We start from the raw sequence: 16,097 nt of genomic DNA on the forward strand, positions 1-16,097 counted from the left end.
CAATGCAGGGGGCCCAGTTCAATCCCTGGTCAGCGAACTAGATCCCACATGCTGCAACTAAAAGATCTCACATGCCACAACTAAAGATCCCACATGCTGCAACTAAAGATACCGCATGCCACAAGGAAGATCACGAGTGCCTCAACTAAGACCCGGCACAGCCAAATAAATAACTAAATAAATAAATCAAAGAAAAAAGTAAAAAGATGGAGACATAAGATGCAGGAAACAGAAGACCCAACAAAGGACAGCTCAAGCAAGTCCCCAAAATAATAGTGAAGAGCAATTCCCGGATGAGAGCTGTGTACCAGGTGCAGAGGTAACCAGTTCAGATGGGAGGTCAAAATGTTCCAGGAGAGATTTCCTCAAGAGAATGAAACTGGCAGAATATCTAATGAGTCTGAACATCTTGAGAGGAGGTTTAGATTGGCAGAGAGTTTGAGATTGCATTAACGTAAGCACATAAAATACAGAGCAAATGAAAAACAAAGAACAAAAACACAGGATAATTATTAATGGAGAAACAAGTTTTGCAAAAGAAAAGTAATCATCTACTGCTTGGTTGAGCTCCCAATAGTGTAACATAAACAACTATGTATTGGTCAAAGCAAAATAATAACTGTACTGGGAGAATGGGAAGATAGAAAGGATGTGTAGATATGTTGAGGACAGAGAGAGAAGAGAGAACTAATTCCTTATTCTCACAGTGGGAAGTCAACAAATACTCCTAAAACGAAAAATCAGGATGTAGCAAATACAAACATGTTAATAAAGATGTGGTAGTAAAAACCAAAAGAATCAGCTGAAGGAACTGAAAGAAGCTGCCTCTAGGGAAGTGGAAACAGGGAGAGGGGGGAATAAGGACTACAATTTGCCTCAAATCTTGAAGAACTACTTTGACTCCTGTAAACAATAGGTACATGAAACTTTGATAAAGACAACTAAAATAACTGGCATACAGGAGATACTACTGATATCCTTTTATTAAATGACAATACCAATGTCCCTATCTTAGAACATTTTGTAGTAAGCTCCTAATTAATTTTACACATGTGTTTTAATAAATAAACAAAAGCAGACCTTGAGAAAAGAGTACAATTATATAGTTGGGTACCTGACAAGTGTAGAAAAGGCCAGGAGCATACAGAAGGAAAGTGAAACAAAGCGAACCCCAGCTGGTGTGGCAGGAGGACGGCTTGTCATCAACTGCAGTAATTGCTCAGCTTCTTCCTCAGTTGGTCTAAAAAAGGAATACATTATTAGGTTTTACTTTTTTCAGTTGAGAGAAGGAAGAAGAAGGGACTCCTCAACAGCTTAACCTTTCCGATACGAATCTTGAGCTTTATAATGTACCTCCCTATTTATAAAATCTTTACTAGCTTAAGATGTCAAAAGCAAAACTGTTGAATTCACAACCAGTGTTTTTCCTCAGACACAAATACAGGTAGTCCTCACTTTGCACAGTAGTGTGGGGCCATAAAAATAACGATGCAAGCTGAAACTGCACCAAGATCTTAATAATCAATGGGGAAAATTACAACCGTTCCACGACTTTTAAAATTTTTGTCAGGACATTAAAAACTCTGTTGGTTACAATGCATAGGGAAATTTTTTTAAATAGTAAAACTAATATTTATACGGCATTCTATAACTGGATATATTAGAAACATTGGGAATTAAAGTGTTTTCTTTGTAAAGATTTATCAAGAGTAGTTTGAACAGCCCTTGCCACCTTCTCATTGAATAACTTATAATATGGAGTGAGCATCTTCTCTAAGCCTGATGAATTATCACACCCCCTTCTAAGTTTGGATCAGCTTCCAACATTTTATCCTTTGTACTTCCAGTCATGAAATATCTGAGAGTCCCTTTAATGTGAAGATTTTTGCCAGCATCAGTCCTCTGGTCTTCATCCTTTTTGTCACAATGACTTTCCTCAAGTTCGTCTTCACTAAGTTCACCTGGCTACGTATCTAGGGTCTCTCAAATGGCAGCACTGTCAACATCCTCACAGTCAGCTATTTCTTCTATTTATGTTTGGCTCAAATGTCACTTCCAGTGTTAACTACTTTGCTTCTTTGCTACACTTTCATTTTTATTGGCCAATTCCCTCTTTCAGTTATCCACTCCTGTAAAATATCACATGGGTTTATGCACTGAGAGACAAGGAGATGATACTACTACTCACTTTGCTGTCTGTTCCTGAACTGAGTAATAGTTGTACATTGACTAGTTACTGAAAGATTTTAAAAGAAATGATGTGATTGGTCACTGCTCATGATGTGCCTCTTTTATTTACACAGTGATTTGTGGCTTAAAAAGCTCTCAGCAAAGTTTGTACTTTATACAATAATTTGGTTAATGTATCATGGTAACTGATACATTAGTTGTTGAGGGAGCAGTGTTATTTAACTAAAGTGTGGTAACTGAAACTCATGTTAACAGAGACATGCAAAGTGAGGACTATATGTATAACAGTTGAGGACAGTATTCAAAACGATGTAGTCCAGTGACTAAGAAATCTCGTGCTTAATAATCACATCATATCCATTTTAAACAATCTATGATCTCAGTTGTAAAAGGAAACACAGAATACATTTACTTCAACTAGCTGCATGGGCTAGGTAAAGGATAACTCACAGATCACTCATGATAGTCATGTCAAGCTGTGGTAGAGTCATAGGTTTCTTAAACTGCTCTCGCTCCTCCCATATTTACATAATTCTATTTACAATCAGACCAAAATAGATGGATACATCCCAGCTAGGAATGTTTGCCTTAGGCCTTCATTCTTGATATAGGCGAGCTCACTACCTAAGCCCAGTAGAAAGCCCAAATCCTCTGAATAAAAGGCCTGTGGCCCACTTTCTTGGGATTAGAAACAAGAAAGTAAAAGGACAAAAAGGTAAAATATCAAATTATTGAATACTTGAGTCCAGCGATCCCCATCAAAGCACAGTACAGACGTAAGAGTGCACTGGCTTTCACAACATGCTCTTCTTTCAGCCCCGAATACACAGACACATTGGGCTCCATCTCCACATCAGCTTCTTCCACAATGCGGGTACTTCTTACTGTGGGAAGAATGCCCATCAACTCCAGAAGAAGCTGCCTTCTCATTTGCCAAAGGACAGAACTACTGGTCTCTCTTTTTCTCTGTAAGAGAAAAATATGGGCCACAAAAGGAAGAAAGCATGGAGCATTTACTAAGTCAGGAGGAAGTTCAAACAAAGCTCTCCACTTAAACACTTGAAACTGATCCATTTGAGGAGGCTGAGGCTATCATAACTGCAGAATCTCATTTTAATCCATCGAGCAAATTCAGTGGATTTGACAAATACTCTACTCACCCTAATTTGGACTGGTTGTACAGAAAATACTAAATTAATAACAATTTGAGATGTAAAATATCATGTAAATGATGCTTTCAAATACATAATGACTAGTGGAGTCATATGTACAAAGTGCTCAGACTGTGAAGACAGAAGGGCTTGGGTGGAAACAAAAGCTCTGCTATTAATTGATTATGTACTTTTAGGCATATAAGTTAACCTCTCTGAACCCCTTATCTTAAATGACAAGGAGATGAATATCTTATTAATAATATTTAACTCCCAGGAGTGCTCTAATTAGGAGTTTACAAGTCTACCACCTCCCAGTTCTTCAGGCAGGGATAACGTCCAGTCATCTCTTACTCATCAGGGCCTGACATATTGTGCTTGACATACAGCAAGCATTCAATATTTGTTATATAGATGAATGAACAAAGATAATAAATATGAAAGCAGTTCTAAACTGTAAAGGACTAGGCAAAAGTTAGTTATTTTTAGAGTGTATCGAAGTAAAATATGGTAAGCCTGTTTTATTAATGATATAAGGGTCAAATAAGAAAAGTTTATTGCACACAAAGAACACTTACAAACAAGAGGATCATACCAAGGGCTTAGCACAGTGCCTGACACACAGAAGGAATACTAGAAATAGTCACTTCCTTTTCAAAAGCAAAGTTTAAAATTAGTTTTCAAATGGGCCAGAAGTAAAGTAAAACTTGGATACAGGAAAGTATGGTGAATTTATGGCATTAAAAAATAGACTGAAGTACACATGTCTAAGCAGTACACATGTTACTGTCAAGCTCACTAACCTCAACAAGTTAAAAACCATTCTGCATTAGTTTCTTTGTAGGGACAGGACTCTATTCACAGAGTTACCATGAGATGCTTTTTGAAAAAGTACAATATTTTGCAAGTTAAAAACTGTTGCAAAATATAATATATATTCATCAATAGATGGATGGATAAATGTAGTAGATACATACAATAAAATATTAGCCTTAGAAAGGAAGGAAATTCTGACACATGCTACAACATGCATGGACCTTAAAAACATAATGCTAGGGACTTCCCTGGAGGCGCAGTGGTTAAGAATCCGCCTGCCAAAGCAGGGGACATGGGTTCGAGCCCTGGTCCGGAAAGATCCCACATGCCGTGGAGCAACTAAGCCCACACGCTGTAACTACTGAAGCCCACGCGCCTAAAGCCCATGCTCTGCGACAGGAGAAGCCACCACAATGAGAAGCCCGCACACCACAATGAAGAGTAGCCCCCGCTCGCTGCAACTAAAGGAAGCCCACACACAGCAACAAAGACCCAACGCAGCCAAAAATAAAATAAAATAAACATTATGCTAAGGAAAATAAGCCAAACTCAAAAAGAGAAATACCACTTATACAAGGTACCTAGAATGGGCAAATTCATAGAAACAGAAAGTAGAAAAGAGATTACCAGGCGCTGGGAGGAAGGAGGAATGGGAAATTATTGTTTAATGGGTACAGAGTTTCTGTTTGGCATGATGAAAAAGTTCTCAAAATGAACAGTGATGATGGTTGCACAACATTGTAAATGTACTTAATGTCACTGAGCTGTACACTTAAAAATGATTCAAATGGTAAATTTTACATTATGTATATTTTACCACAATAATATAATAATAATAATAATATACACACACATATTAAAATTACAGACTACAATAACAACTTGTATTGATGACCTGATGTAGCAACCTAACGTAGCAGTTCTCACGTGGCTGACCCAGAAACCTGGAGATTACCAATACTCTTTAGGGGGTCCAGAAGGTCAAAAATATTTCCTTAACATTATAGACCTTTTTTACTCATTTTCCCACAAGTATACAGCGCAGTTTTTCCAAAGGCCAGACATTAGAGACTTGAAAAAATGCACAATGATACCACTCTTTTCAGTAAATTTTTGTTTTGGAAAATATGGTTATTTTTCATTAAAAAATATGTTATAGTCACATTTAATGAGATTATTATTGTTATTTTTAAATGAATTATAAATAAATGTTTCAAAAACTGAAGTTTTCATTTCTAGTATGGTAAATATCAATAGATAAAATCCTATACAGGGACTTCCTTGGTGGCGCAGTGGTTAAGAATCCGCCTGCCAATGCAGGGCACACGGGTTCGAGCCCTGGTCTGGGAAGATCCCCCATGCTATGGAACAACTAAGCCTGTGCACCACAACTACCGAGCCTGCAAGCCACAACTACTGAGCCCATGTGCCACAACTACTGAAGCCCATGCACCTAGAGCCCGTGCTCTGCAGCAAGAGAAGCCAAAGCAATGAGAAGCCCACACACCGCAGTGAAGAGTAGCCTCTGCTCGCCGCAACTAGAGAAAGCCTGCGCGCAGCAACAAAGACCCAACACAGCCAAAAATAAATAAATTAAAAAAAAAAAAAAAAAAAGCCTATACAAAAGCTCTTTGGAGTTCTCAATGATTTATTTTAAATGTTAGGAGGTCCTGAGACTAAGAAGTTTGAGAAGCACGGGCTTAATGACATCATTCTAAAAGTGTTTCTTCCTCTCTTACTAACTACTAAAATAGCCTGATCCTTGGTCTATACACGTATTTCTCCCTCACCTGCTGTCCATTTCGGATAAAAGTTCCAAACCAAGTCCGGACTTTCGCATTTGTTCCAAGAAGTAAACCACTAACAAAACAAACCAAGTCACTCACTCCGTCTTCACTAGCTTCACTTTTAGTATGATCCAAGGTCAAAGCCACTCCAAGACCTGGCAAGTGACATTCTTCCACCTAACAGAGCAAAGAAAACAAACTGAATTCAGTATCATAAGGAAAAGGGCCAGGATGAGCCAGAATCTAAAGCATCTAAAGTTTAGGGGGGGGACATAACACAAAACATAAAAACCCAGAGAAGAAGGTAATACATCCAGTCTATAACTATAATTCCAAATCTCTATAATATTCTAAAACCATCTTGAGAAGAGTTCCTGGTCCTGATATAAAGGCTTTTGTCTCAGAAAAATAATAAGATCTCTTACCACCATGCCTCGGACCTTCAGGGCCTGAGAAGGATTCATTTTACATAAGAAGCGTAAGGCATCCGTCCTCCGCCTTCCTCCAAGACTCTCTTCATCTTGTCGTTCCCCATTTTTGATCAGGCCCCTACAAACTGAAGATTTAATAGGCTCTATTACTTTAAGCTTTGTAAGTAGGATATCAGAAACAATTTTTTCAGTCTTGAGAATCACTCATTTATGCAGATTAGACACTACAGAAGAAAAGGATCAGGAAACTTGAAAACATAGCAATAGAAACTGATCAAAATAAAGCCAAGAGTGAAAAGAGACTCAAAAAAACGAACTGTGACCTGTGGAACATCAAATAGTCAAACATACTTGTAATGTCTCAGAAAAAGAGAATGAAAGACAAATATATATATTTGAAGAAATTTTTCCAAACTTGATGAAAACTATAAACCCAGAAGTTCAATAAACCCCAAGCAGGATAAACACTAAGAAAATCATACCAAGACACATCATAATCAAATCTCTGAAAACCAATGATAAAGAGAAAATCTTAAAAGTAGCCAGAAGGGATAAAAAAATAAACAAATAAAAGTAGCCAGAGGAAAAAAAGGAACATGTACAGAGGAATAAAGATAAAAATTACCATAGACAACAGAATGACATCTTTAAAGAGCTGAAAGGTTAACCTAAACCTATCGTGTAATATTCGGTAAATCTCTTAGAAACAAAAGGGCAATATTATCAATACCTCCATTTTTCAAATGAGAAGTTAAGCATCTTGATGGAGATCACACAAAGAGTGAGTGACAAGGTTAGAAATTATGCCCCCCAGGGCTTCCCTGGTGGCACAGTGGTTAAGAATCTGCCTGCCAATGCAGGGGACACGGGTTCGAGCCCTGGTCCCGGAAGATCCCACATGCCGTGGAGCAACTAAGCCCGTGTGCCACAACTACTGAGCCTGCACTCTAGAGCCCGCGAGCCACAACTACTGAGCCTGCATGCCCCAGCTACTGAAGCCCGCGTGCCTAGAGCCCGTGCTCCACAACAAGAGAAGCCACTGCAATGAGAAGACCGCACACCACAACGAAGAGTAGCCCCCACTTGCCTCAACTAGAGAAAGCCTGTGCACAGTAAAGAAGACCCAACGCAGCCAAAAATAAATAAATAAATAAATTTATTTTAAAAAAAGGCCTGTACATGCCCAAGCAAATCTCTTCAATATCCCATTTTAAAATTACATTTACCTTCATTAAAACTATCAGGAACATTGGCCACCAACAGACACAAGAACCAGGCACCATTTCTAACATGGAGCAAGGCTTCAGCTACATCAACTATAGGAAGCAGGGATGGGAGCTCTATAAGGAAACAAAATCAGTGTTACTACTAAGGAGTGATATTTCATTGAATTATACATTAAACATCTTTTGACATTTCACCACTGTCATTTAAAAGTAATTAAATTAAAGTACTTTCTTTTCATAGTCTAGAGCTGAACAGTCCAGTAGGATAGCCAGTAGCCACATGTGACTATTTAAATTAAAATTAAATTAAATTAAAAATAGTTTCATTCCTCAATCACACTAGCCACATTTCAAGTACTCCATAACCACATGTGGCTAGTGGCTACTGTACTAGACAGCATGACACAGAACACTACCATCGCTGTGGTGGACAGTGTTGGTCAAAAGAGTTACTTTCATGACAATTTTCTCTGCATTTTTATGTCCTCTATCTTTTAATTCTGATCATGCATACCTATTATAAAGAGCCCAGAAAATACAAAAAGTGCAGAGAATAAAAATAAAATCAGCTCTAATCCCATCACTCAAAGTTAATAATTTGAAAGGTTTTATTTTAATCCCCCATGGGTATTACTTTTAACAAAACTGGGATTATATTCTACTGACCATTTTGCCACTTGCTTTTTTTCATTTAACATATTGTGAACATTTTCCAAAATGATTAAATTTCTTCAAATACACCACTTTAATGGCTGCACAGTACGCTATACTATGGAAATAATATAATTTACTTAATCATTGTCCTACTATTAGTCATTTTTGACCTAAACGTTTAAGGTACATTCTGAATTAGGTGAACCTTAAAATAGCACAACACTCCAGGTTAAGAAGTTACACAGTATCATTTAACAAGAAACTGTATCTGAAGTTTATCTTAGCACTCAGTATAGTACCTGCTTGTAAAATACAAAGCACATCTGCAGCTTCCTCCAAATAGACTGGACTCTCAAATAGCTCAGATGACTTGAAAAAAAATTCTCCACTGGACTCAGATACCTTTAAAAAAAAGAAAAAAGAAATGACGAACTCTCTTAATTTCAGGTAATGAATTAGACCCCTTACGATTTTTGTAATTACTTTTTGAGCTTACAGACCATGTCTCTTAATAAGTCATTAATACACTATAGTAGAATATGCAGTACTGGATGAATTTGTACCAATTTAACCACAATTAGTCAAGTCACATTATTATTCCAGACATGCAATATGAGTCTTGATAATTTATATCTATACAAATATTTGGAGGCATCTGGAATTAAAGATAAGACAAGCCAAAGAAATGAACTAAGAATGCTACCTACATAAGTTGTAGTTCAAAAAAAAGCTAAAAATCTATAAACTTAAAGCAGTATAACAGCTATAAATTCATGTTCTAAATGAAGTGTGGGAAAAACAAAGAATAAAAATTTAGGTCATCAAAAGTACCAATTAACTTTTCTGAAAATTTCCTACAGAAGTTTCATTGCTACATTTCCCATATGCTGAAGGGTGCTGAACTGAAAAACTGGAAACCTCTCAGAGGAGGCAGGTCACTTGTTTCATTAGAGGCATCAAGTACAGTATTAAGAAAAAGATGTAGGAAAATATTAGTTAAAATAAAGACTGTCAAGAATTCCCTGGCGGTTCAGTGGTAAGGACTCTGTGCTTTCACTGCTGACAGCCCAGGTTCGATCCCTGGTCAGGGAACTAAGAGCCTGCAAGCCACATGGTGTGGCCAAAAAAAATAAGAAAAATCAAAAATAAAAGAAAAAGAAAAAATTAAAGACTATCAGTATAGTAGAAAAGAGCTGAAGTAAAGAACTTTGTAATAGAAAAAAAATTAAGATTTGTAACACATCTTAAAAACTATCTAGAACTAACTAAATCCGCCCCCCCCCATCAGTATTTTCTTTGGAAACAGAATTTAGGTTTTTTTGGTCCACAATTGACAAAACTAAACTTTATTTATTATAAATTAACTAACCTTGAGATTCTCAAAGTAAAAAACATTTGCTTCTCAAACTCTGGGCCCAATCTTATATAAGACATCTTAATATGAAGATCCAATTTAGTTCTCTGTATGGTAACTGCTAACATTCACAAATTTAAAATTCAGAGTTTCAATTAACCATTATCACCCAAAAGTCCATGACCTAAAGTAACCTATGTACACCTGAATCTAATATAACATTGCAAATCTTCAATAAAAATAAATAAATAGGGACTTCCCTGGTGGTGCAGTGGTTAAGAATCCACCTGCCAATGCAGGGGACATGGGTTTGAGACCTGCTCTGGGAAGATCCCACATGCCACAGAGCAACTAAGCCCGTGCACCACAACTACTGAGCCTGCACTCTAGAGCCCATGAGCCACAACTACTGAAGCCTGCGTGCCACAACTACTGAGCCCACGTGCCTAGAGCCCATGCTCTGCAGCAAGAGAAGCCACCGCAATGAGAAGCCCACACACCGCAGGGAAAAGTAGCCCCCACTCGCCGCAACTAGAGAAAGCCTGTGCAGCAACGAAGACCCAATGCAACCAAAAATAAATAAATAAAAATAAAATAAAATAAATTTTTTAGGGCCTCCCTGGTGGCACAGTGGTTGAGTGTCCACCTGCCGATGCAGGGGATACGGGTTCATGCCCTGGTCCGGGAGGATCCCATATGCCACGGAGCGGCTGGGCCCGTGAGCCATGGCCACTGGGCCTGCGTGTCCGGAGCTTGTGCTCCGCAACGGGAGAGGCCACAACAGTGAGAGGCCCGCGTACCGCAAAAAAAAAAAAAAAAAGAAAGAAAAAATTTTAAATAAAAGAAAGAAAGTAACCTATCATTTTGCTGAGATGAGAGGTTGAATAGCCTTCTTTAGTATACAGGAACAATTCAGTCATCTAGTGAGTGAAGCTAGCCAAATATCCCACGTTCAATTCAGCTTTGATACTCCCCAGTCACCGTTACGTATGAGGTACATAATTCAATCAGTATCTAAAGGAATCTCACACATATTTTAGGAATCACATACATATTTCACAACATTTTATGGGAGAAATTATATCCTATAGAGATATTTTCAAATTTTGTCATTTATACAAGTCTTGAGCTATATATCTTTCTAAATATCAAGAAGCTGTTGAATGGACTCTATACAGAAAAAAACCTTATGATAGAGAATGCAGAATAGGCATAAATTAAAGAAAATAGTAATTAGAAACAGCCTTTAAAAGCAGGCATTTAGGGCTTCCCTGGTGGCGCAGTGGTTGAGAGTCCGCCTGCTGATGCAGGGGACACGGGTTCGTGCCCCGGTCTGGGAAGATCCCACATGCTGCGGAGCGGCTAGGCCCGTGAGCCATAGCCACTGAGCCTGTGCGTCTGGAGCCTGTGCTCCGTAACAGGAGAGGCCACAATGGTGAGAGGCCTACGTACGGCAAAAAAAAAAAAAAAAAAAAAAAAAAAAAAGCAGGCATTTAATATCCTTTCAAGCCTTTGAAAGGAAGACGCTTACACAACAAATAGAAACATGTGTACGAGAGGATGCAACCTGCCTGCCTTCTTGCCTGTTTCTACCTTCTATGTGTAGACATCAAGTCATGCATATTTTGAGCTGTGATTAAAATAGACGCACCTTGGGCCTCCCTGGTGGCGCAGTGGTTAAGAGTCCACCTGCCGATGCAGGGGATACAGGTTCGTGCCCCGGTCTGGGAGGATCCCATATGCCGCAGAGCGGCTGGGCCCGTGAGCCATGGCCGCTGAGCCTGTGCGTCCGGAGCCTGTGCTCCGCAACGGGAGAGGCCACAACAGTGAGAGGCCCGCGTACAGCAAAAAAAAAAAAAAAAAAAAAAAATAGACGCACCTTGTTCATAATTGCCAAAAGTTCACTAAGCACAAGACGCAATCGACGAGGTGAATCACTGTGTTCAAACTCTAAAGTCAGTCCATGCTGCAGCTGTGATACCAGGATGCTCTCTCCGCTGCCTCCTCCAAGTTTATGCCTAATAAAGTACAAACGTGTAAAACAATTATGAGAACACTGGCACAGAAATAAAAGCATAAAAATGACCTTTTACAGACATAACCTACAAAAGAATGTACGAATTCTTTTCATATATTTCATGAATGTATTACTTCTGAAATATTTAGTTTGTCTATTTCAGAGATTCACAACCTGTGTAAAGACCCCGTTACAACTGACAGTTAACACACACTTCCATTAACAACAGTGGCTCACTACTGGATCCACAATGTGGGAGGAAGGACAAAACAAATGTCCAGAATTTGGGGGGCTCAGTACAAGCTTAACAAGCCTCCTACAGGACTTCCCTGGAGGTCCAATGGTTAAGACTCCGCACTTCCACTGCAGGGGGTGAGGGTTCCATCCCTGGTTGGGGAACTAAGATCCCTGGTCGGGGAACTAAGATCCCTGGTTGGGGAACTAAGATCCTGCATTCCGTGTGGCAGAGCCAAAAAAATAAAGAAATAAAAATAAATAAAAATAAAAGCCTCTCAGGAGATTCCAATAAATCCTTCTGCTCTAGGGGAATTTACCCTACCCCCTTCCCACTGAGAGTAACTGGCCTAATCAGTTTAGCCTGAGCACAACAGTGTATAAGCCAAAGTTCTCAGCACAACATTTTACAATATGGAATTCAAAAGACCCTAGAGGGCTTCCCTGGTGGTGCAGTGGTTGGGAGTCTGCCTGCCGATGCAGGGGACACGGGTTCGTGCCCCGGTCCGGGAAGATCCCACGTGCTGCGGAGCGGCTGGGCCCGTGAGCCATGGCCGCTGAGCCTGCACGTCTGGAGCCTGTGCCCCACAACAGTGAGAGACCCACTTAAAAAAAAAAAAAAAAAACCCTAGAATTTTAATTATAAATAAATAACTTTAAAAAATGCTCTCCAAAGTTCAGATTCCCAATCTTCTCTTTTTTGGAAGAGTGCACTGCAATAAGAAGCCCTGAAATCTCCAAAAAAATTTGATTCTCTCCTTTTAAGCAAATCGAAGTAAATACCAATCAATCCACATATTATATAGTATTACATTACCTAAGCTGCTGTTCTTTGCTGGCATCCTGTTCTAAAGCATGAAAGTCCACAGACAACAAAGCAACAATGGAGTTGACAGCTTCCACTCCAGAGAGAAGACGAAGGATGAGTTTTTTATCCTGAGCCCAGCTTTGGCTCTGGTCAGCAGGAGCACAGAGTGCCATCCGCACCAAGCAGGGCAGGAGAAGTCTTAATTCTGGATCGCTTAAAGATGCCAAACGAACAACATCCACCTTCTGCATTGCCTCAAAAGCAAAAGGACTGACAAACTGAAGGCTTGTACACTCGGTCATTATCACTGTTGATCCTAGTGGTTAAAAAAAAAAAGTAGGGGTATAACTCCACATGTATGAGTGCCCCTCTTTTTAAAACCTCTGAAAAATGTGGTTTATCTTTCATAGGCCCTGATGTTGGCAATATTCCTGGCACAATTAAAGGCTCCCTATGTTTCAACTGCCACCTGGAAAATGAGAAAGAAAACAGAGTATATTAATGTCTCTTTCAGACTTAGGGACCTTCTGTTCTAATACTCCCATTTTGCAAAGAAGGAATATGAAACCCAGAGAGATTAAGTAACAGGCCCAGAGGAGTATTACTAGTCAGTGGCAAAATCCAAGGCTGAACCCTCATCTACTAAATCCCAGTCCAATACTTTCTCCACTGTACCAGGCCTATTAGTGCCACAATGCAAGTAAGAGAACAGCATAGTTAAGGACGCTCCTCTTCTGTACCTCTTTATTTTCACACGCCTACCCAACATATGTGAAGAACCGTTAGGCTTCTCTTTCCCACCCTCCACGAGTCGGTGGAAGCACTGGTAAATCGCCTCACTAGCCAGAAGTTATGACAGATTCAACGCCCTGGAGACCTTAACACTATCTTATATCCCCTGTGTTACTAGTAACAAACAAACCAAAAAAACCCGCTGTGGAGGTGCAATTAGCTGTGGGAGAAAGCTGAGTCCCACTTGGGCACTTCTGTGTCTTCATGAGCAATCAGAAACAGAAAAAGCAGGTCGCCAAAGCCATCCCCTTTGAGACCCACAGACTAGAAGAAACGTGGGTAACAGAGGGCTGGGCAGAAACGTTTTGCTTTTAAGCACAAGGAGCTGGCCTTTTAACAGAGGGGCGGGCTGACAAGAGCCGAGGCGCCAAGGCATGTGTGCTCATAGGTCTGGCCCCGGGCGTAACGAAAACCAACCAATCCCTCTGGCTGAGAAAAGTCGGGCAGGTTGCGGACATGGACCCCGAAACGCTCTGATGCCTGAGAAGTGAAAGCTTCATACCTTAAGATCTACCCTCCAACCTCCCGGGACCCCACGGGGATTCGGCGCCCCAGAGGCGGGACTAGAGGCGGGACGCGGTAGAAATCTAGAGCGCGGTCCGAAGTTGGGCCTAGGCGATAATCCCGATTCCCCAGCCCTGGCTGTGCCCTGAGTCGACCTGGGCAGCAAAAACCCAGTCGCCGGGACCAATCCGGCCAGCGGTGCGATGGGGGCTGGATGAGGACACCGCACAAAGGCACAGCCCGGACTGAAGGGAGGGGAAAGCGGAGGAGACTGTTTCAACCTGCACACAGCACCTTCATTCATCCCCAGCGTCTGGCTCCCGTCGGCCACCGTACTGGACTGAAAAGAAGGGTGGCTGCGAAAGGAAACCCGGAGACGTCGGCGATGTTGCAATGGCGCGCATGGGCGGCTCCACCCTTTCCGCCGCCTCTGTGTGCGCTACCCAACTTCCCCCTGGGAGTTGTAGGATAGTGCTGTTTGCGGTCTCTTTTCCAGAGCATACCAGCTGAATCCTTTGAGATAAATCATTAAGTCCCTCCGAACTGCAGTTTCCTCATCACAGGACTACCGTGGCATTCAAATGACAACATGTGTAAAAGAAGTGTTAAAGTTGGGGCTTCCCTGGTGGCGCAGTGGTTAAGAATCCGCCTGCCAATGCAGGGGACATGGGTTCGAGCCCTGGTACGGGAAGATCCCACATGCCGCGGAGCAACTAAGCCCCGTGCGCCACAACCACTGAGCCTGCGCTCTAGAGCCCGCGAGCCACAACTACTGAAGCCCGCGCGCCTAGAGCCCGTGCTCCGCAACAAGAGAAGCCACTGTAATGAGAAGCCGGCGCACCGCAACGAAGAATAGCCCCCACTCACCCCAACCAGAGAAAGCCCGCAAGAAGCAACGAAGACCCAAGGCAGCCAAAAATAAATAATAATAAAAAAGAAAAGTTAAAGTTGCCCCCACTATTCTTTGACCAGAACACTATTAGAACCCAGACTGTACACATTTCTTTCCATCTCTGCCTATAGAACTGTGGTGCCCTTTCAGCACCAGTTTTATAATCCTAAGATTTGTTGGAGAATTTAAAAAGCAATCTAATCCCAAGCCTTCTTCTGCTCTCGACCTCAACACACAGTCATAAATTAAACATCTTCATTTCGGGTTCTCAGGAATCATAGATCCTTAGAGGACGATGGATGGAGTTTAAGGAATTCTCTAGAATCCGTGCAAAATTGTGTTTGACAGTTCTTCTGGAAAGAGGGTCCAAAACTTGCAACAACTTCTCAAAGGAGTTTTGATCACCCAGTAGACTGAGAACCTCTAGTCTCTATATATTTTCATATTATTTCTGGTTCCTGATTCAACCGATGTGTATTTAACACCTTCTATTCGGCAGATATTATGCGAGGAGCTGAAACAAAAATATTTTACAGAGATACAGTACTTCATACTTAATAGTTTCTAAAGCTTTGACAAAGGGATAATCTCTCTAAAAATAAGGTCTGCTTTCAACACGAAAAATCAGCAAAGGAAGCAAAGAACTAATGTGTGTTGCAGTGTTTCTCAAACTTTTTTCCACCTGGCCCACAGTAATACATTTCACATTGTGACCCAGAGCACAGATATACATGTATATACACATTTACATGGAAACAAACGTTTTATGAAATAATACACATATTACATGTTATGTATTCTATTTCACTTCTTTAAATTGCTGGTCACTGCACACTAAAATTGATTTCACAATCAATTTCACAATGGGTTACAAACTGTACAACATTGTCACTTTTTAGGCTGATAATCTATTAAGGACCTACTTACTGAACACTTGCTAGGCACTAGTTCTTTGTATCTGTTATCTGATTTAATTCTCTGAGGTAGGTAATATTATTTCCATTTTACAGTTGTGGGAATCGAGAGTGAGAGGTTAAGCAATTTCATTCTCCCTGGATGATCATTTCACAAGAGTGAAGGGAATTCAAACACTGGTTTGGGGGGTGAATGAGAGGAGGAGGTGGATATGAACTAAGTGATTTTTTTTTTTTTTTTTTGCGGTACGCGGGCCTCTCACTGCTGTGGCCTCTCCCGTCGCGGAGCACAGGCTCCGGACGCGCAGGTCCAGCGGCCATGGCTCA

General features: G+C 40.6%; 1 protein-coding gene across 5 annotated transcripts in view; it reads right to left on the bottom strand.

Moving 5' to 3' along the window:
• INTS2 (integrator complex subunit 2) overlaps positions 1–14,330 on the bottom strand; it is a 53,694-nt gene extending 39,364 nt beyond the window's left edge. The window contains exons 1-9 of one of the 5 annotated variants that reach the window (XM_082605593.1): positions 14,259–14,330; positions 12,678–13,137; positions 11,489–11,627; positions 8,555–8,657; positions 7,602–7,715; positions 6,370–6,500; positions 5,948–6,121; positions 2,930–3,156; positions 1,115–1,240 (exon numbers count right to left, since the gene is read on the bottom strand). In XM_082605593.1, coding sequence (XP_082461719.1) covers positions 1,115–1,240; positions 2,930–3,156; positions 5,948–6,121; positions 6,370–6,500; positions 7,602–7,715; positions 8,555–8,657; positions 11,489–11,627; positions 12,678–12,970 — 1,307 coding nt within the window. In that variant the 5' untranslated portion in view covers positions 12,971–13,137; positions 14,259–14,330. Of the gene's footprint in view, positions 1–1,114; positions 1,241–2,929; positions 3,157–5,947; positions 6,122–6,369; positions 6,501–7,601; positions 7,716–8,554; positions 8,658–11,488; positions 11,628–12,677; positions 13,138–14,245 lie in introns of all 5 variants that reach the window. The other 4 variants (XM_082605592.1, XM_082605595.1, XM_082605591.1 and 1 more) reach the window with 4 other exon arrangements.
• Between the last annotated feature and the right edge of the window lie 1,767 nt (positions 14,331–16,097).

This window comes from Mesoplodon mirus (genome assembly GCF_964341445.2).
Source record: "Mesoplodon mirus genome assembly, chromosome: 18".
Classification (NCBI taxonomy): domain Eukaryota; kingdom Metazoa; phylum Chordata; class Mammalia; order Artiodactyla; family Ziphiidae; genus Mesoplodon; species Mesoplodon mirus.